Source organism: Brassica napus, chromosome A2, assembly GCF_020379485.1.
Source record: "Brassica napus cultivar Da-Ae chromosome A2, Da-Ae, whole genome shotgun sequence".
Taxonomy (NCBI): domain Eukaryota; kingdom Viridiplantae; phylum Streptophyta; class Magnoliopsida; order Brassicales; family Brassicaceae; genus Brassica; species Brassica napus.
The window spans coordinates 5,398,269-5,420,222 of NC_063435.1; the positions used below are offsets into that span (position 1 = coordinate 5,398,269).

At 38.0% G+C, this 21,954-nt stretch overlaps 4 protein-coding genes, 1 long non-coding RNA gene and 1 pseudogene across 7 annotated transcripts; 2 read left to right on the plus strand and 4 right to left on the minus strand.

Annotated features, from left to right (window-relative positions):
- Window positions 1-258: 258 nt before the first annotated feature.
- Window positions 259-654, minus strand: LOC106418363 (major oleosin NAP-II). The gene has a single exon (XM_013859056.3). It carries the CDS (start codon window positions 652-654, stop codon window positions 259-261), a length of 396 nt encoding a protein of 131 aa, XP_013714510.1.
- A 2,924-nt stretch (window positions 655-3,578) lies between these two features.
- On the plus strand, window positions 3,579-5,665 carry LOC106418370 (nicotianamine synthase 2-like). Its single transcript, XM_013859065.2, has one exon. The coding sequence runs from the start codon at window positions 4,488-4,490 to the stop codon at window positions 5,448-5,450; it is 963 nt and encodes a 320-aa protein (XP_013714519.2). The 5' UTR covers window positions 3,579-4,487; the 3' UTR covers window positions 5,451-5,665.
- A 1,989-nt stretch (window positions 5,666-7,654) lies between these two features.
- LOC106353337 (serine/arginine repetitive matrix protein 1-like) lies at window positions 7,655-9,571 on the plus strand. The gene has a single exon (XM_013793085.2). The coding sequence runs from the start codon at window positions 7,655-7,657 to the stop codon at window positions 9,569-9,571; it is 1,917 nt and encodes a 638-aa protein (XP_013648539.2).
- A 4,616-nt stretch (window positions 9,572-14,187) lies between these two features.
- On the minus strand, window positions 14,188-15,053 carry LOC125583720 (annotated as a pseudogene).
- Window positions 15,054-16,247: 1,194 nt separating this feature from the next.
- LOC125583723 lies at window positions 16,248-17,762 on the minus strand. 3 transcript variants are annotated; one of them, XR_007320790.1, is made up of 4 exons: window positions 17,415-17,762; window positions 16,988-17,325; window positions 16,643-16,909; window positions 16,248-16,540 (listed from the first exon to the last, which is right to left on the minus strand). It is a non-coding gene; the product is annotated as an uncharacterized LOC125583723 (long non-coding RNA). The 3 variants fall into 3 exon arrangements; XR_007320788.1 differs by having other exon boundaries at window positions 16,988-17,348; XR_007320787.1 differs by having other exon boundaries at window positions 16,988-17,340; window positions 17,415-17,761.
- Window positions 17,763-19,841: 2,079 nt separating this feature from the next.
- On the minus strand, window positions 19,842-21,173 carry LOC106408425 (uncharacterized protein At4g26485-like). Its single transcript, XM_048761395.1, has 3 exons — window positions 21,023-21,173; window positions 20,705-20,870; window positions 19,842-20,580 (listed from the first exon to the last, which is right to left on the minus strand). The coding sequence occupies exons 1-3, from the start codon at window positions 21,171-21,173 to the stop codon at window positions 20,208-20,210; spliced, it is 690 nt and encodes a 229-aa protein (XP_048617352.1). The 3' UTR covers window positions 19,842-20,207.
- Between the last annotated feature and the right edge of the window lie 781 nt (window positions 21,174-21,954).

Sequence of the window (21,954 nt, forward strand, 5' to 3'; positions counted from 1 at the left end):
AACATAGGAATCTCTTTGTTTTTAACAAAATTTGACCAGAATTGCTCAAAAGTTGACAAAAATAAAACACTTACCAAAATTGCTCAAAATTATACTAATCACAGGCATCTCTTTGTTTTTTCTTTATTCACCATATTCTTCAAATTCCCATTAATCATGAGACAGAAAAGAACACATTGATAGCACGCATCAAGAAACGCTTTTACCAAGATTGAAAAAGAAAGAAATGTAAGACTGGCAAAAGAAAGAACCATTATCTCACTTGTCTCGCAAGTAACGATTCCGACCATAACCTAACTCTCTCACCACCGACTCAACCATCCTCCCAGCCACTCCTGTTCCAACACCAATCTCTCGTCCACAACAAACCAAAGCGGCAATACCCACCAACCACATGACTGCCGCCACCCCAACACCAACCATAGCCGCCACAAGAATCGCCACCGTTGCCATCAACACCGGAGCAAATATCAGCATCAATGGAGAAACCACAATAAACAACGTCACAGTCGCGACGAGGCTGAAACTCATCAGACCAAGAAGCGGTCCGACCACTGCCACAGCTGCTACGGTTGCAAACACAACCGAAGAACCAGTTGTTTTCTCTCCATCGGTTCTGGCTACATCTCTACTTCTTCCTTCAGGATTCTCCATATCAATGGTCTCAAGTTGTGACTTGAAAATAAAATTTTGTAGCATAGCTATATAGAAAGGAAGATGGTGGGATATTTATTGACACGTGGATGCTGATAAGCTACAATTTATTGACACGTTTCATTCTTGAAAACCCAAAACGTTATCCACAAGGCTTACGGTTTTGAATAGAAATGATATTACCGAAACCGAACTCAAATGTAGCTTCGAACCGATTTAGTATGAAAATATTCACACTCAACTCTATGAAACTTTTGTTAATCGCTTTTGTACTTTATTTTCCGAATAAAGGACTGCTAATACAACATAATTAACCAAAGATTCGATGAAATTAAAATCTTCAAGATTCATCGTTTACTTCCAGTCAGTCACTCATGGATAAACCAGACCGAGATTAACCGGGTGACTCCGCCTAGTACCACTATGCTGAACCGAAAAGCCATATTCCGACCCGTTTACGAGCTTGAGGTCCTCCAGAGACGAGCAGCTTCAGACCCTCTTTACTTCCTAAGCTAGTCGCCGCTAAAGTCGACATCTTTCTAGACAAGGAAGCATTTTGACCCTACAAAGAGAGGTTCTTGATCAAGCCCAGCACACGAAACATTACTAGAGAAACCCTTCTCTGCCTCAGGTCTAGATATAGTGGAGAGAAAACGAAAGGTGGTAACTTTGAGAAGAGATTGCAAGCCGTAGATGAGAAGAGGAAGCAGAGGTGAAAGCGCGATGAGAGGAAGTGGTAGGGTTTGAGCTAGGTTTTGCGTTCAGATGAAGAAGAAGAAGACGGTAAATGATTCTCCCCCAAGTCCGACCCGGCCCGGGTTCGGGTTTTTCTGTTGTAGCTCTTCTGCAGACACTAGCAATTAGCAAATGGACAAATAGGACAAACCACATGGTGTTTGGTGTTACCTACGCAAACGGGACGGTGTTTAGAACGAAACCTGGAAACAATATACTGTCGACATATATACTCTTTCCTGTTTCTCAGTTATTTTAGCCAAAATCATAAAATTAAGAAAACTGTTCATTTTTGAAATAATATTATTTAATATAAAAGTTCAACTAGTCATAAGAAATTATAGATAATTAATTGGTGACACAATATCTAATAAATAATATATATATATATATATATATAATATATATATATATATATATTAAAATGTAAAAATAACATATTTGAAATAAAACATATATTTCTAAGACAATTTATGCTATGACAACAAAGGGAGTAGCTTTTGTGATTCGCAGTTAATTATGGAATATTTGTTTTGTAAACTGCAAACCTATATATGTAAATTAGAATTTTGACTTGACAAATTTATATTGCACATTCCTCCCTGGGAAGTTCTTGGTATTTACACTTTTAGACTTTAAAGACTTAAAAATCACGATATGGCAAGTGAATGTCGCATCAAGCATTGGTGTAGCCGTGTACGTCGACAAGTGACCATATTCACCGAAAGCCAGAAAAAAATAGTGCACGGTCCCTTGCGCTCTAGCTGGACGGAGCAGTTCAGTGGGTTTGATTATTAGTACAATGCCGCCTCACCCGATAGCTCAGAGACAATGTACCACTTTCCTGTCCAGGTCCCGAGATATTCAGTTTCCAGCGAATGTGGTGACGGCCAGTTTTAAATAAATTGTATATTAGTTAAATTTCAATTTGTTTAACCGGTCTACATTTTTTTCGTAAAGGACCGACATGACATGCAGTATGAATAAACTTCATACACGATACATCTCATGGAATCATACCATATATCTCACGTATTTCGGCGGTCTTTCTTTTTCTAATCATTAGGTCGCACTCAAAAGACCATCTTCGCACTTAAATATATTCATTCAACACAGTCACCATATTTTACTTTTTGAAGTCAAAAGTATAGTCTATAGATGCATACAAGAAAGCAAATCTTACTATAGTATTATGGGTTGATTTTGAAATATGAATACAAAATAGCTTCTTTCTTTTAAAGGATCGTTTAACCTATATTGTAGACGACGTGTATATTGGCCACTCATTTAGGTCCCTTCATTTTATGCAAGAGGCATTAACATTAATAAATGTATGAGTAACATCAGTCAATTGTAAACCCTATTATTAGTATTTTGTAAACCCTAGTTTCTCGCTACATATATAAAAGAGATTTGTCATAATTTTTAGCATCTGCATTTATAGCATCTCCAATGTAATATTCTATTTTTTTCTCTAAAATAGAGTAATAGTAAAAATGGAGTAAAAATACTACAACCCTACTCAATTTCTGATTAACAAACAAAAAATAAATTATTTCATTTATGGAATAAATTTTATTATGAAATGAGATTTGGAGTTCGGTTTGAGCAATTCTTACTCTATTTTTATATTTTGGAGAAAAAAATTGAGTGAGATTGGAGATGTCCTTACATTTGTAGAACAATTAAGTGTCAGTTCATTGTTTCTATTCCGTTAATTATCCTTATTGAATTTTGTGATTTTACCTGTTTTTAACAATCACAAAGTTCATCAGTTACAAAATTGTATATACAGTATGTTCTGTCATGACACGATTCCGCAAGTTCAATTACAAAAGAGGAAACTGAATTGTTTTTTGAAGATCAAAATTCTTGATTGGTGGTGATGGAGAATCATGGAATATTGAAAATACAAAAGCAAAATAAAGTAATAATAAACTTAATTACGAAAGTTGAAATTATACTTTATAATGCAATTCTTACATATATATTTTCATATCAAGTCTGAACCTAACCCTGAGGTTTTAACTAAATGGTGTATCTCTTTCAAAAAAAAAAATAACTAAATGGTATTCTGTGTGTTTTGATCAGGATATATTGTATATTAAACATATATTACTATTTGAAAATTCACCATATTCCAGTTCAAGGCTATTTGTTGTTGAAAAAATTATATGCTGTCACACACTCAGAAATATTGAATTGGCTGAGTGAACCCCCAGAAGGATTGAGATTTATTCCCAAAAAAGCAGATGAGTGAACGGAATCTAATACTCCGATGACTGTATAATTCAACGATATATATAATATGAAATCCAACTAGATCATATTAGTTTTGATATAATATAGAAACTATATGGTACATATTCGTAGCGACTTAAGAATGTTATGAGACATGCCTAATTTACCAACTCTAACCATACAACGGACGCACTTACACGCATTAATGTTGAATCGTAGTATTTTCCTTTTGATTCCATTCATGTTTAACAGTGAGATTAAAATATATACAATCACAAGCATATACGTACGTAAACGCACACATCACTGATGCAATTTGTATACACTTTATTGCAAGTGTGTAGTCTAACGTTTAAATTATTGTTATTATTATTTTGCGTTGCGCTTACTCATTTAAATATATAATTTACTGAAAAGCATAGGTTGTTTAGCGCACATTTTCTATAAATTATTGTTATTATTATTTTGCGTTGCGCACATTTAAATATATTATTTTAGCGCACATTTACTAACTAGAAAATTATTGAGCATAACATATGTTCATAATTTGGGTAGTTAAGTTAATTATTATTATAGCCTTTGTGTATTTTAGTAGAACTGAACTATATATTAGTATTTAAGCTACTCGTATATTATGATTTTGAATCGATATTCATGCATTTTAAAGTAAGTATTTTACAACGTACAATATGAATCGAATCAAATAAATAAATAACAAAATTTAGATGAGAATGGACCCTACAAGTGTCAATAAATAACGACCCCTTGTGAGGGTTAAGGCCACAACACCAGCTTTTTCTAAGTCTTGAAAGCATTACTTTACTAAACCTAGCTCTATCTCTCTTCATAGTGTCGACATGGCTTGCGAAAACAACCTCGTTGTGAAGCAAATCATCGATTTATATAGCCAAATCTCGAACCTCGAGAGTCTAAAACCATCCAAGAATGTCGACACTTTGTTCGGACAACTCGTCTCCACGTGCCTGCCAACGGACACAGATATCGATGTCACAAAAATACACGATGAAAAAGTCAAAGACATGAGATCTCATCTCATCAAGCTTTGTGGTGAAGCCGAAGGATACTTGGAGCAACACTTCTCCACAATCATAGGCTCTTTTGAAGACAACCCACTCAACCATTTACACATCTTTCCTTATTACAACAACTACCTTAAACTAAGCAAACTCGAATTCGATCTCCTAGCTGAACACACAAGCCATGTCCCTACCAAAATCGCTTTCATCGGTTCGGGTCCGATGCCACTTACATCCATCGTCTTGGCCAAGTTTCACCTTCCCAACACAACGATCCACAACTTCGACATCGACTCAGAAGCTAACACACTAGCTTCAAACCTCGTGTCTCGCGATCCGGACCTCTCGGAACGCATGATCTTCCACACGACTGATGTGTTAAACGCAAAGGAAGGGTTAGACCAGTACGATGTCGTTTTCTTGGCGGCTCTTGTTGGGATGGATAAAGAGTCAAAAGTCAAAGCTATTGAGCATTTGGAGAAGCATATGGCTCCTGGAGCTGTGCTGATGCTAAGGAGTGCTCATGGTCTTAGAGCTTTCTTGTATCCAATCGTTGACTCTTGTGATCTTAAAGGGTTTGAAGTGTTGACCATTTATCATCCGTCGGATGATGTGGTTAACTCGGTGGTGATCGCACGTAAGCTCGGTGGTTTGGGTGAAGTTCGTAGCAGCCAGATCGAAAGGTGTGTGGTTATGCCTTGTAATTGCTCCAAGATACATGCCATCATGAACAGTCGTGGTATTAAGAAGACTATGATCGAGGAGTTTACTGCCATTGAGTAAATACAAAAACACAACTCTCTCTATAGAGGTATGTATTTATGTTTTGCTCTTTTCAATTTTTGTATATCTGTTTGTGATGTAAGGGATATGTTTGTTAAGCATAATAATTTTGTGAGTTCTTTGGTCGTCATCGGCGTGAAGTCACAGAAACCTGGTTGTATGTACTTTTAATTATTTGGATCAATAAAACATAACTTTGAAAATCCCTATTCATATATAAATCATGAAGGTCTCATTTGTGATTGAATTGAATCAAATGATAGTCCCTACAAATGTAATAACGAAAAAGAAATTGTTATCGTCGCTAACCAAACATATAATATACACTTATAAATGAATGCATAACGGTTGAAGAGATTCGTTACACTTATCAATATGATTGTCGAGCAACAACAATATGGAAAGGGTCTAGTTTTTAGCCAACCAGATACTTTTTACTTCAAGTTTGTATTTGGAAAAAATCATAAACCAGGTTTTGGAAAATAGAAAAATGTTGGTACGTTGGTTGAAGAATATAAAACATGTGATCGAATTCATATGTGGAATGCATCAGTGGATACTTTGTGCGTGCTTTGTAAAGAAGAGCAGGAGACTTGCAAGCACTTATTTTTTGGATGTCGTTATGCTGGTAAAGTGTGGAGAGAATTGATTGGAGGGGTTATGAAAGATGAGTTCACTGTGGATTGGGATGAGATATGGAAACAATCTCTAATCCTAGTACCAGATATTCAAAAACGGAGATGTTTCTGATTCAGTACTCTTTTCAAGCCTTGTTGCATAGTATATGGGGGGAAAGAAATACAAGAAGACACGGTGAATGTCCAAGGAATGAAAGGGTATTGGTTACTTGGGTGGAAAAAACAGTGAGACTGAAACTGCTGGCAGTAAAGGGAAATAGCCACAAGTATCTTGAAGAGGGCTTGAGTATCTGGTTTGGAGCGAGAATGATAAACGCATGATTCTTTCTTGCAATTGTTTTTGAGTTTGTAGATACAATAACACTGATGCACTTGATGTAAAAAAGTTTCGATTGAATAAATTTTACATTCATTCAAAAAAATATATATATATATACAAAACATAGTTAGGGCACATCTTGAGATTTTTAACGACTCAAAATCTCACAAGATTTAAACATTGATTAATGTGTTTTGTATTACTATTCTTTAGTCCAGATTCTATCTTAACACAAGGACATTGACGAGGATGATTATGTTATAAGTATCCTCTACAGTTATATAATTATTTTCAAATCTAAGAAAACCTGCAAATTGATGCCAATAAGGAATAACAACTGATAAGAATTTTTTTTAATAAAAGAACTGTTTCTGAAACATGAAAGTAGAAACAGTTGAATGTTGGTTCACTCTTACCCTAAATTTCTAGAACACATTAAATTTTAAAATTGGATGTATTAATTTAAATATAAAGAGTAATTTATAAATTTTAATTATTTTGAATTGAAAATGTAATATTTATCTTGTGTTTTTCTTATAATAAGAATATAGAAATCAGAAATTATTGATCGGACCGATTAACTCGATAACCCACCCTAGCACAACCCAAAAGTCTTTCCCTTTATGCTTTACAAGAAAATGAATAAATAAACAAATAAGAGAGAAAAAGTGAGAAACAGTTTTTTTAATGATAAGGCATAAGAAAAAACGCTCTCAGGCACTATAAGCGAGAAAGGTCTTTGTCTTTCTGAGTGAGGGGCCACCCTCAGTTACCCGGAGGTTATTTACCTGTTTAGGCCCTGCTACGCCTGCAATCTCAGAGTTTTTTTTCAAATTGTTCCTTGTTTAAGAAGTATCTGCTGGGTAATCCTCTGCCCTGCGGTAAAATACGCCGGGTTCTTCCCCCGACCCGGGTCGGAGGGACCGCTGCCGCTGCTCAAACCGCCGGACCGGAAAACTTTGAAGCCACTCGGAGGATCCAGCAACAGATTTATGAAGATACCACTCCGACTTGAAGCATATTTGGAAGATTGAAGTTTCTGCCCAAAACACTCTTTTTATCCAGTGGCTACTGGGCCTTATCCCTTGAAACAAAGCTTGTGAAGGATTGTGAGACGACTCCGGAACCCACACTGCCCTTTCACTTCACCTCTTGCTACAATCCAACTTCGTGACGATTACCTCTGCTCCCTTTGAGATACTCGCTGACAACCTCACAATCATCGGAGTTGTACCTAAAGCTTCCTGATGCAGAGACGCCTCTCATCCTCTGAAAAGGGGAAAGCCGTAGCGCTAGAGCACCTCCCTGCCCCTCGAAAAGCTAGAGTCAGAGTTATGGAACCTGACATCACTGCGCTGAAGCAGAAGCATTCTCTAACCATTATTGGTAGAGTCACAAACCCTTCTGTCCAGAAGGTGTGGTCGCTTCTCCCGTTTTTTACAGAGCACTGGAAAGCGGATATTCCCCCGACGGGTTCTGACCTTGGCTTGGGAATGTTCCAATTCCAATTTGAACTCGAGTCGGATCTTCTTACGGTCCTAGAAAAGCAACCATACCACTTTGCTAGGTGGATGATTATCCTACAAAGGTGGGAACCAACCTGCTCACCGGAGTTTCCATCAATGATTCCGTTCTGGATCAAAATCCACGGAGTTCCGATCCACCTATGGACAGAAGAAACCATCCGCAGCCTTGGAAAAGACATTGGAACGTTCGAAACTGCAGAGATCACTTCTACCTCCATCCGCATGCGAGTCCATGTCAATGGGAGACTTCCCCTCATCAAAAAATCCATCCTAGAGTATCCAAATGGTGATGAAGTTGCTGCAGTCCTAGTCTATGAGAGACTGGAGAGACACTGCTCGCAATGTGGAAGATTGGACCATGAGCTCCGAGATTGTCTGGAAGCTAAGGCACTAAAGAGAGCTCTACTTGCGAATCAAACCGATGAGCCAAAGAACAAGGAAGCTCAACACTTGGTGCCTAGGAGTGGAATTCGTGAGCCAAATCCCTCCACTGATAAAAGGTGGGAACATGCCCCTCGTAGACTGGACTATAGTCGGTCCCTTCAGAGTAGAAGCTCAACCCGATACTCCACTCACAACCCAACACATGGAGCCATGTCTACCAGATACAGATCCCGTGACCCTCCCCGTGAGGGAGGTGAGTATCAGAAAAGATCCTGGAGACCAAAAGATAGCTTTGTAAGGGATTCCACAGCTCGGAAGGAAGACCTGCGAAGTCTCCTCAACAGAACAGAGACTCGTAAACAATTAGATACAGTTATTGGGGATTCCCAATCAGACCACTCCCACAAGTCTAGATATAATGAAGAGCACCGGGCTAGAGTTGAGGAGCGACTCTCTCCAGCTACGTACATAACCCCAAGACAATCTACGCTAGCTTCACCAAGAAACGGGCCTCATCAGTTAGATAGGGGGATTCCCCTCCGAAAGGAAAATGAAAACCTACCCAAAGAAGCAGTGGATGCTGCAATGGGAGAAATAAGGAATTATATGACACAATATGCAAGTTGTGCAGACCCGATGGAGAGTGCAGCTCGTAAGGAAAGATTAAGGCAAGCAGAGGAGCGAGGCCAAGTTGAAGAATCTGCGATGCAGATGGTTAAAGCCTCTATGGCTCGGGAGAATGAAGGAACTACAGCTAGAACTTCTCAGGAACCAAGTTCCAATGAACGCTTACCTGCCACAGCACGGCTAGGTCCAATAGATCAAGCTCAGGAGGAACAAGTAGTTACAAATATCCAAACTGAAGGAGGTCACACTGAGAAGCTGCCAATGGCAGCTAGGCTTGGACCAACTCTCGAGGGAACAAGCATCATTGATCTCCCTCCGACGCTGGAGGCACCTCGGAAGCAAAAAAGGAAACCTGGTAGGCCACCAGGCGGCAAAAAGATTGCTAGCCCTGCTCTGGCACCGGGATCGGGTTTGCGCAAAAGGAAGGTCACTCCTAAGCCCACCACCTCCCGGAGGAGAGTTACTGGAGAATCAGAGAGACCAAGGAAAGCGGCTCGAGCAAGCCGCACTAGAGCCTCGCAGCAGGACACTCCTTCGTCTACTGATAACATCCCGATAGTTAACTTGATACCACCGTCGGCCAGACGTAGGATGGATTTTCGGGCTCCATCCCACCTCGCTCCTTAACAATTACGAGCTGGAACTGTCAGGGGTTGGGGAATCCCCGGACAGTTCGTAGATTGGGAGAGGTATCAAAAAAGTTTAATCCGGATATCATCTTCCTAATGGAATCAAAAAATCCCGACAGCGTGGTGCTCAAAAAGCTGGAGCACTTGCGATATGACAATTACCACCTCGTTGCACCAACCGGGCACGGTGCTGGGGGGCTCGTTCTGCTCTGGAAACAGGGAATAAACATTCAAATATTAGAATCCAGTGCAAATGTAATTGACACACATGTCGAGTTTGAAGGAAAGAATTTTTATGCTTCATTTGTACATGCTAGCACGGATAGAAGCCAGAGGAATTTGCTGTGGGATCAACTTGTAACAAAGTCGATTATCCGAGAAGAGGCTTGGCTGGTTACAGGTGATCTCAACGACATTTTGAGTAACGACGAAAAGGAAGGAGGGACGGAGCGACCAGAAGGGTCCTTTACTGATCTCCGTACTTTCTTTTCGGAGGGAGACCTGTTCGATCTGCAGCATTCGGGCGATCCACTATCTTGGCGAGGAAAGAGAGGAGATCACCTGGTCAGGTGCAGATTAGACAGAACTATCGCTAATTCTCTTTGGGCCGAACGTTTCTCCAGGGCCAGATGCCAATATCTAGAGGCGGATTTGACTTCAGATCATAAACCGCTAATAACCTTCTTTGACAATGGAGCAAGAAGACGGAGGGGACTGTTTAGATATGATCGCCGGCTATGCAAAGATGAGGAAGCCAAGAAAGTCATATCTGAGGCTTGGCAGGATTCCGGAAACCTATCAGTCTTAGAAAAGCTATCGTCGGCACGGAGTGCTATATCTGCTTGGAGCCGGGCTCAGCAGAGGAACAGCCAAGAGGTGATTGAACAAAAGAAACGGGAACTGAATGCAGCACTGGCTAGTCCGGTCAACGACACTGTCTTGATCCAGGATATATCGTCTAAGCTAAATGCGGCCTACCTAGCGGAAGAAGCTTTTTGGAAGCAACGCAGTAGACTGCTGTGGCTCAAACTCGGAGATCGCAATACGGGTTTCTTTCATGCCACTACAAAAAACCGGAAAAGAGCAAACTCATTCTCGGTACTAGAAAAGGAAGATGGACAAATGGTTCACACTGAGGAAGAAATTGTAGAGACGATAGGGACTTACTTCGAGAGTCTATTTGCCTCTTCTCCGGGAGAGAGGACAGACACAGTAAGCCGGGCACTGCAGAGGATAGTCACAGACGATGCAAATTCCAGGCTCATTGCCATTCCAACTGCTGAGGAGATTCGTGAGGCAGCATTTTCAATCAATGCCGAAAAAGCCCCGGGCCCGGATGGTTTCTCAGCTGGATTTTTCCACACACATTGGGATGATGTAGGACCGGACATCGTTAGAGAAGTGCAAGGTTTTTTCGCTGGGGGAGAACTCCCCGAGAGCATCAACGACACTCACATCCGCCTCATCCCAAAGATCACAAACCCGCAAAAAGTCTCAGATTACCGGCCTATTGCATTGTGCAATGTGTATTACAAGATCTATTCGAAAATACTTACCCGGAGACTTCAGCCATTGATGGACTCACTCATCTCGGAGAATCAGTCGGCTTTTGTCCCGGGACGTGCTATTGGCGACAACGTCTTAATTACACATGAGGTTCTCCACTATCTCAAGACGTCGAAAGCGGAACAGAGATGTGCCATGGCCGTCAAGACTGACATGAGCAAGGCCTATGACAGGTTAGAATGGGAATTTATTTCGCTCGTGATGCTTCGGTTGGGATTCCACCAAAACCTCGTTAACTGTGTAATGCAGTGTATCTCCTCAGTTACATACTCCTTCCTCATTAACGGCTTGCCTAGAGGGAAGGTAGTACCGAGTAGAGGTATCCGTCAAGGAGACCCTCTTTCTCCCTACATCTTTATCATGTGTAGCGAGGTCCTCTCGGGACTATGTAACAGAGCGCAAGAAGATGGCTCTCTCAAGGGATTGCAGGTGGCGAGGGCTAGTCCCCGGATAAACCACCTTCTTTTTGCAGACGACACTATGTTCTTCCTAGAAGCAAGTAGTGGAAACTGTACAGCTCTCAAGAGCATTTTACATCAATATGAAGCAGCTTCGGGGCAGTCGATCAATAAGGATAAATCAGCCATTACCTTTGCGCGGAAAACCCCAGCGGCACTCAAGACCCTAATCAAAGGCGAACTCCAAATCACTAAGGAAGGAGGGACCGGGAAATATTTGGGCTTACCCGAACAGTTTGGCCGAAGAAAGAAAGATGTGTTTGCCTCGATCGTCGATCGGGTCAAGCAAAAGGCTCGCAGCTGGTCCAATAAGTACTTATCTTCAGCAGGGAAATTGGTCATGATCCAAAGTGTCTTAACAGCAGTTCCTTCCTACTCCATGTCGTACTTTGAACTGCCAGTCTCGCTCTGCAATCGTCTGCAATCTGCAGTGACGAGATACTGGTGGGATAACAATGAAAGCACCCGGAAGATGGCATGGATTTCGTGGGACTCGATGGCTAAACCGAAAGCAGCAGGAGGTTTGGGCTTCCGGGATTTTCAAAGCTATAATGTTGCATTACTAGCAAAAGTGGGCTGGCGCTTGCTACAAAATCCCAACTGCCTGCTTGGTAGAGTGCTTTTCGGAAAATATTGCCCTCAAAATAACATCCTTCTCGCTTCTGAATCCTCAGCTATGTCGCATGGATGGCGAAGTATTTTGAAGGGGAGGGACCTGTTGATTAAGAACATGGGATGGCTAGTAGGCAATGGCCAGTCTATCTCGGTTTGGAGAGACCCATGGCTAAACCCCTGTCACAAAGAAAGACCAATGGGACCAGTATGTGAATCTCTCTTGGAGCTCAAGGTTTCAGACCTGTTGCAGGCTGAATCGTGTGACTGGGACCTGCAAAAAATTCAACTCTACCTCCCTGGGTATGAGGAAAAGATACAGAGGATAAGGACAAGCCAAACCGGGGCTCCGGATAAACTTATTTGGCTGGGAACGAAGATAGGAGAGTACTCCGTCAAGTCAGGGTATTTCTCTGCAGTAGACTTTCTTGAGGCTGGAAATGCACTTGCAGGAGAAGATCCTATCAACTGGAATAAGAGCATCTGGAGACTCGATGTAGCTCCAAAAGTTAAGCTCTTCTCTTGGAAGCTGCTAAAAGGTGCTCTTCCTGTGGGCGAACGACTAGTTGAGCGTCATGTGCCGCTAGACCCGCGATGTAAGCGCTGTGGAGGCTCCGAATCTATAATTCATCTGTTCTTTCACTGTCCATATGCCCAAAAGGTGTGGAGTCTTGCGCCTTTCAAGGCCGAGGTGGAGAGCAGCGGAATGGTAGATTTGGCAGCAAATTGGGCGGCTATCTGCTCCAAAACTTGTCTCCCCCCCTCGGGGGTAGTCTCTGATACACTTGCTCCGTGGATCCTCTGGCACTTGTGGAAAGCGCGCAACAAATTTGTCTTTGAAGGCCATTCGGGATCGCCAGAGGACACCCTATCAACAGCGATATCTTTAGCAAAAGAATGGGACTCCCAGCAGCGAAAGGAGCAGAAGCCTTCTCACCTCCAAAGAAAGATGCCAGAAGCCCACCTCCCACCTGGTGCGGTGACCATCAGATCCGATGCAGCCTGGAACCCTCGAGGCACAGCGGCGGGTTTAGGCTGGGTTATCCACTCCCCTTCAGGTATTAGGACGTTCAAATGTAGTACCTCTCAAGTGACTTCAGCTCCAATGGCGGAAGCTTTAGCACTGTTTGAAGCTGTCAAAGCAGGAACTAGAGAAGAGCTGAAGGTGGTTTGTTTCGAGGCGGACTCGTCCCAGCTAATAGATGCTTTAAACTCTGGAAGATGCATACCTGAGCTCTATGGAATTCTTGCTGATATTATATCTTTTGCGTCTATTTTCGAGTTTGTCTCCTTTGTCTGGATTTCTCGGGAGAGAAATGGTCAGGCTGATATGCTAGCAAAGACTGCTTTATTAGCAGCTGAAACAATTGTAGTTGAGGGAACACTTATGGCCCCAACTAACTGATTTAAGATTAATGAATTATGTGTTAAAAAAAAAAAAAACAAATAAGAGAGATGTGAACAAAAAAAAAACAAATAAAAGAGATACAATGCAAGTGGTATAATACATACATAAATGTTTTGATTTCGTGTTATAGAGTTTGCAACTCGATTATTCACTCTATTTCTCTCGATCTCACTCTCAGTAGCTGAATAATAATTTTAGAATAATACTGTTGAGAAACGGTTACAGCTTTTGTTCAACGAAACCCTGAAGTACAATTGGCTTAACCCAAATTGAACTCCCAAGACTAAAGTCTCTAATCTCAATTAATCAAAAGCTAACTGACTACAACAGTCAAATCTCTTATTTATAGTCAACTAGTATTATGAGCTAAACCAATAAGATTTGCTCATGCGTCCAGCTCATCATTCTTCTCCTCTTCATGACTCGGTTTACCTTTCCTCTTGCGATAATAGCATTGATGGAGCTTATCATGTCCCCGGTGACTACCAAACGGTCCAAACCATTTGAAAATTATAGCAATAATTTTTAGTTGAGCTTTTGAGGTTAATCAAAACATACGTCGAGATTGAATAGCCAAAATCTAAGACTCGCTTGAAATTTAATATGCTGAGCATAAGAGTTCTTAGACGGTCATGCAAAGGACCTTGTGATTATCTAATTAACCGTTTCTTAAAAATGAAAATAGAAGATTTTCCGACAGGGAAGCTAGAGTTACAGCGAGGTCTAGATCCTTTCTTATTTGAGTAACCAGGAAAATACCATTTGTTAAATTCCACCTCTCGAGTCAAACACAAACCATTTTCTTCAGCCAGAGTCACTATCTTCCACTCGCTAAATGGATGAGCCGTCTTGTGAGTAATGTGAATCAATCCATCTTCTTTGAGCTCTTCAAAAACCCTCTCACAAGTTCTTGGTGTGACCTGTGATTACCCACCACATTTTCAATACATCAAAATAATCCCCCAAGAAAAAAATACAAAAACGAAGCAGAAGGGATACATTACATGATGTACTGTCTAGGGTGCTCACTGCCAAAATCAAACCCTGAATGAGGAAAATTAAAGATTATTCTATCATAACGCTCTAATCTTGGAGCAAGCCTCATGGAGTGCACGTTAAATCCATGGATCTCGGTGCAGCCGAGTCTCGTCAATTCTTCTACGTTAGCTTTCCGATTCGCATAGTTAAGCTCTATTTCCTCTGCAATATTTTTGTTACAAATATTTATTACCAAAATCATATGACATATATATATGGTTCCTTAATAAATATATACAAAGTAATATGAGTTGATTGGTTTACCTCGAGTATCGAGAGAGGTTGCAGTGAGATTTGTTGCAGAACCAAAGGCTCTAGCTAAAGATAGAGAAAAGGAGAAGTCTCCTTCTCCGACCAGAAGTATCCTTTGCTTATTGCTGTATTGTCTTAACCTTTTGGTTTTCATTTCGTCGTTATATTTTTTCTTTTCAATTTTCACACATTGACGATATATAGAGGTGTTTAAAAAAAAAAGACGATATATAGAGTTTATGAGTTTTTTCCGACGAAATTAGAATTTTATGACGATACTAGTGGTATTCCGGCGCTACGCGCCGGGTTTGTATATTTTATTCTCTAATAAATTCAAAATTGTTTTTTCTGATCTATTGATAATGGTTAGTGATAATAACGTATCACTTTATTTTGTTGTTAATTAGGTCAAAGAGTAATAGCATAAGTTGTTTTTATAGATTAATACAATAAAAATATCATAAATAATTGATAGCTGCACCAAAGTAAATATAGTTAAATTTAAAACATAAAGTAAAGTCGATGTCGTAAATTCATGTGTTCTTTTATTTATATTTGTGTAAAAAATATTTTTATTTTTATTTGCAGATAATAGGATTTCAAAATGTAAGCTATTTGATATATTTGATATTGGTGGTAGTGGCCATTAGTGTTAAACTGTGTTTTCCTTTATTAGTGTTAATAGTTGAAATTATGGATGGGCATTCGACTATCTATTTGGGTTTGCTACGGGTCTACTCGGATTTTGAAATTTTGGGGTTAAATATTTTAGAACCTATTGGTATAAATTTTGGTTCGGGTACGATTCGGGTTCAGATAACCCGTTTAAATTATTTTCAAATTTTCAAAATTTATATATACTTTAAATTTTTCAAAATATAAAAAAAATGTATATAACATATAAATTTAAATAATATATGCTAAAATCCCTAAAATTAACGATTTCTGGTGTTTTGAGTATTTTTTATCTATTTAATATATCTACTTTTGAATTTGAATATTTGTGTATATTTTCAAGTACTTTGGATAATTTTAAAGTATCTTATATATTTTGAGTATCTTTTGGATATTAAATCTTTAAATAATTAATATATTTACAAAAATAAATTTGATTCGGATACATGAACTACTTCGGTTCAGATCGAGTTCGGTTTCAGCTCTCTAACTACCAAACTTTTCAACCCATTCGAATATGTAAACAGTTTCGCTTTGGGTTCGGTACTTTTTTCCGGATCGGATTCGGGATTTTTTGTCCAGCTCTAGTTGAAATGTTATTTTTTGACTACGATATGCATTAATTTTTGGGAAAACCCATGAGCAGATATTCCTTTTTGAGAATCTTTTTAAAAAGACAATTAAGCATATATTACTTGCTGAATACGCAATTCTAAAACAAACCCAATCTAAACTTTTAAACAGAGCTATGCACTCAAGTACGACATATTAAAACAAATATGTGCCTTCGTTAGTAGATAGTAGAGTAGTGGACAACAGTGACATGTATACCTACAGGAAAGGAGGTTTTGAATTAAGTAACAATAACTCAGCGGCAGGAACCCTGGTAAACTTGTTAATCTCATCATCAGAAGCAATGAACATGGCAGTACCAGCTGCATCATACTCTGACATCAACCTGGTGGTGAAAATCAGAGATCATTCGTAAGCTGTTAAGGTAATGGAAGTTGCATTGGGACCAGTTGGAATGGGGTAATGAAAATATCGTAGCTTGGCTTACCTTACAACCCAACAGGGTTTTCATCATGGCAGGCTGCACACATGAAGGATGAGAACCCCCGATGAAGTTTCCGGGAGCATTTGGAGCATACATATCACCACCCATTTGATGATTCAATGCTGACAACTTACCCAATACAGAGGAACTCAGGCAGTCTAGAATTGATTGAGTTAGTATGAGGCAGATTAAAACAGTATTAGTGAGTTGTTAAGATAGAGTCATTGACTCAATCTTCTTCACACCGTCATTACTGCTCAAAACCCCTGTCTGAAACACAATGTAACAGTACTGAAAAGTTTTAGCTTAAACACATGAAAAACAGAAAGCTGATGCACAGAATCTTACCCTTTGAGGTAGTTGTCGCCAACAGTTATCTTCCTGTCTAAGTAAAAAATGGGTTCCTCAAGGTAGCGTTAAGAAAAAGACCACAACATTGCCACAAAATTCCGCATTAAGCTGCATAGCTAAGCCGTCAAAGACACTCACACAGAACGTTGTGTACCAGCGTTTGGGAAGAGACGAATGCAAACTCATATCAATTAACACCAACATAAATTTTTTAAAGAGTTTTACCAACATTAAAAGGATAAGTGGGCACGACCTGTGAATGCGAATGCGTAGATTTGCCATAATAAGTTGAATGCTTCGTGTTTCTTCACTGTAAGCAGTTGTGATATCCATAACTTCAGCAACAACATCTATAAAACTTTAAGATCTGAGGAAGTAAGCAAATATACTGAAAGGAGTTTGAGAACTGATAAATGAAACATACCTGGCAACTTGGTGTTACAACAGAAATGAAAGAGCTTTGTCACAACAGTCTGCTACAATGACCAGCCTTGAGCTCGGAGAAATGCATCAACTGATTCGCCATTCTCGAAGTACACTGTGAGTTTTTGGGAATAATGATCATACGGACGGAAAAATGATCAGCAAGCGGAACAGATGTCTATGTATATATGCATGCTCCATCAGTGAGCTTGAAGTGAAATTAAGGAGGCTTTGATGAGGATGTAGTGGCCATCGTCGATTGGAATCCATAATTACATACGTTTCTCAGAGAAATAAATGTGAGGGGTGAAGTGGAACGGAGACGCAGTCACAGGAAGGAGAGGGTCGGCGACCGAGAAGCGTATTAGGTTAGTTTTATTTGGCCCGTTTGACATCAACTCAGAGCCCAATCCAAATTATTTTAAGTGAAATGTGGATATGAAATAAGAGGCCCTAATACATAATGAATTCTAATTAAGAAAGATTTGCAAGCGAAACCATGATTTTTTCAACATACACGTGTCAACAAAAGCCCTATGGTATATGCTGAGGTGGAGGCCTAAGGAGAGAGCATACTCTACTTTATTATTTAAGATATAGAGTTATAGACACATGATGTATCCCTTATATATTAAAAGAGAAGCATTGTAATAAATGCATTCACATTATAATACACACGTGGCAGCCTCGCAATGATTCGATAATAAATATGCTAACGCGTTCACACTATAATCATAAATGTGTTCACACTATGTACTTTGTGATTTTTTTAATATAAAACTCACATACATAGTTCCAATAAAACTCTGGATTTTTCGGTTCGAATAAAAATAGATAACGAATCAAAAGCCAAACTATATATATATTATTTTTATTGTTTACAGATAAAATTGAGCAAAATATTCATAAATTTTGATTCGATTTGTTATCCGTTTTGATTTGAACCAAAAAATCTTGATATTTGAAACTTTACGAAACAAATCAAATACTAAAATACAATATCCAAAAAAGAAGCAAATCACTAATACCAATATTTTTAGGAACATATATCTAATTCGATATGTTATATGCATATATATACATATATGAAAAGAATTATATATATTATACTTTATATCAGTTTACAATATAAATTTATTATATTAGGTACTAAAATTAAAAGGTTATATAATGTTTTATTTTTGTAATAAAATGTTATTATTAAATTATTTTTAAAATTTTATTTTATTTACGAATCAAATCGGATATTCTTTAAAATTCTAAAACATTTCGGATATCGGAGTCACCGAATATCTAGGTGGCTAAAGATCGAATTGACAAGAATGCTTCCAAATATCCAGATACTTGATATGTGTCCACCCCTATTTACGAATATAATTTTATTTTCTTTTGATGAAAAAATGACTAATGTCAAGGTCTTTTTTATTTTAAATAAATTTTAATTTTATCTTTCATGTATTATTCTGAACAAAAATGTCATTTAATATTAATTAACAATATCTTTATATATTTTTTAACTATTTTTATATACTTTTTACATAAACATACATGTGCACCTTGATGTGAGCATCTTATAACTAAGTATTCACCACAGCTGAAGTATCTAATTTTTTTGAAAGTTGAAATATTTTTTTTTAATGTTTCTTTTACTACCGACCAAATTGTAGTGAAATGATTTGTCTTAATAATTTTCTTTTCTTTTTCTTAAACTATTATCTGTTTAAAAACTATAATATGAAACTATTGGTTCGACATGACAACTATCTAAACTTCATAATATGAAAATAAACATATAATATTAATTTTAGGTTTTTATCCGAAAAAACCAAAAAATCAAATGTTTTAACCGAATAAACTAAAATGAATATTAATTTAAAATAATAGTTTTATTTTAGAAGATTAAAAACAAAAAAACGTAAAACCTAACCAATATCCAGATTAAACAGATTTATTGTCTTTTTTATTAAAAATAACGAAACTAATAATCACATCCCGCGTAAGGCGCGGGTTATTACCTAGTGATGTATTAAGAGACTACCGTTAATTAAATGTTTGGTTCTGGAATCTGTCTCTTCGGACTCTGCGATAATTTATTTGCTTCAAAGAGCACTTAATTTTTATATACATGCACCAGTTTGCCGGCCCTCTTTCGTTTTCGATTGGGTGCTACCAATGTACCCAGTCATGCCATTTACGAGCCGTTTATAGCATTTCACATTTTTCTTTATTTTTTAAAAAGAATTTTGAACCAGTAAAATTTGTAACATATAGTATTATTCATAATACTTATGTATCTCAAACATTCAATGCAGGATTAATTCATGCACCATTTTGAATGCTATTTGACGATAAGAAATATACCCCTCTTGTTTCCAACTCGCTATAATTTGCTAAATTGTTCCAATGGCAGTTTAGGATAATGGTTGTACTGATTTGTTCCTAGACTGTCTATTTTTTTTTTGTCAGCATAACTCTTCCAACGATTAATATTTAATATTAGTACAACCAGTACAACCATTACTTTTGTAAATATTAATCGTTGGAAGAGTTATGCTGACAAAAAAAATACCTTTTGTACCAATATTAGTACAACCAGTACAACCATTACTTTTGTAAATATTAATCGTTTAGGATAATGGTTGTACTAAAAAATACCTTTTGTACCAATATTAAATAATGGTTTAGGATAATGGTTGTACTTGTTGTACTAATTTTAGTTGTTTGATAAATTCCCACGATTAAATAATCAATCAACAGTTCGTTAATATGAAATTTTATTGAAATTGCAGAAAATTTAAAGAGATGCAGAAGCCTTCTTAGGCTCGGCTTCGTTTCTAGCCCACACATATAAATAAAACTCAAATGAACCTGCCCAAAACACACTTTCATACCAGGGCTTCTTCTTAAACATGAAAGTCGAAGATAATCCAACAGGGAAGCTAGAGTCACAGTTACTTCCACTTCCCCTCTTGTTGGAGTAACCTGGATATTGAAACGTATAAAATTCTTTTTCTCTGACACAATTCAAACCCTTTTCTTCACCAAGAGTCTTGATATTCCAACTGGTAAATGGATGTGCTATCTTATGGGTTACATGAATCTCTCCACTGGCATCAACCAACTCTTTGGCACTTAGGAAAAAGCCTTTCACCACTTCTTGGTGTTGCCTACGTCCACATAAACTTGTTTAATAAACCAAAAATGGAACACCAACAAATCAAAATATATACCAAAGAAACTATATTTACATACAAGATGGTGTAGCTATCAGTCTCGCGACCAAAATGAAACCCTGCATGAGGGAAATTGAATATGATTATATCATACACAATCGACCGGACTACGCGATGATCTTTATCCATGGAGTGAACATTAACACCATGAATCACGGTGCACCCACGTCGCTCCAACTCTTCTACGTTATTCTTGGCATCCTTGTACTTCTGCTCTAACTCCTCTACAACAAGTAAATGATTTTTTTTCAGAGCAATTATATATGCTTATGATACCCTAATCATAAATAATTTGACATATTTAAAACTGAACTAAAAAAAACAATGCTGGCCTGTAGCCTCTAAAACGATACGTACAAATTTGACTATTACTTACCTCGAGTATCAAGAGAAGTTGCAGTGATGTTAGTAGCCGAACCAAAAGCCTTGGCTAGACATAAAGAAAAGGAGAAGTCTCCTTCTCCAACTAGAAGTATTTTCTGCTTATTGCTGTAATGACTACAGGTTATAGTATTTGAAAACTCCATTTCGTCTACATGCTTTATCCCCTCGCACTATGCATATATTTATATGTAGCTATAAACGGATAAGAATTGAACGGATCAACGATTTTTTTTTCTTTGTTAATTTGACTCTTCGAATGTTGTGAGTAGTAATTATTTACTTTTGACCAGCATCGATCATTTATTCTCATTCAGCCATACATAGGAGTGCATCTTTAAGAAGACAACGGGACACAAATACTACTCCCTACTACTACTATTTGAATCCAACATGTTTTATCATTATTAAAAAATAAAATATGCGAATAATTATCACCACTATTAGTTTTGCCATCTATTTGCTCTTCTTGAATTTATCAACAGTTTTATTATTATTTTTCGTCAACAACAGTTTTACTCAAATAAAGATAGTGTAAAGTAAAAAATTGAAACCGTACTCAGCTGGTTCGGTTATGAAAAACTATTTTTAAATAACTTATAAAAAAAATATTAATTCATATTATTTTATAACATCATATCTTATTAAAAAAACGGTATACGAAATTTAGAAAAAGTGCCATTTTCAAAATGACCGTCGAGCAACAATTTCCGTTCAATCAACTATCAATAAAATCCAACGGTTTCACCAGTGACGAACGGTTCCGATCAATGTCAGTCGGAAGCCGAATAGACTTCTTTAATCTAGAGCTGTTACGGAAATTAACTTGGTTCATGCATCTTCATTAACATTCACATTAATACCTACTCTCTACTTCTTACACGATTTCACATTCAATGAATCTCTTCATTCATTCTTTTGTGTTAA

Coding starts and splice junctions, on each gene's coding strand:
- LOC106418363 (XM_013859056.3), bottom strand. CDS start 654: ATGGAGAATCCTGAAGGAAGAAGTAGAGATGTAGCCAGAACCGATGGA.
- LOC106418370 (XM_013859065.2), top strand. CDS start 4,488: ATGGCTTGCGAAAACAACCTCGTTGTGAAGCAAATCATCGATTTATAT.
- LOC106353337 (XM_013793085.2), top strand. CDS start 7,655: ATGCAGAGACGCCTCTCATCCTCTGAAAAGGGGAAAGCCGTAGCGCTA.
- LOC106408425 (XM_048761395.1), bottom strand. CDS start 21,173: ATGGAGTTTTCAAATACTATAACCTGTAGTCATTACAGCAATAAGCAG. Junction 20,871..21,022: donor AACTTCTCTTGATACTCGAG/GTAAGTAATAGT, acceptor TACTTGTTGTAG/AGGAGTTAGAGCAGAAGTAC. Junction 20,581..20,704: donor TTCAATTTCCCTCATGCAGG/GTTTCATTTTGG, acceptor ATGTGGACGTAG/GCAACACCAAGAAGTGGTGA.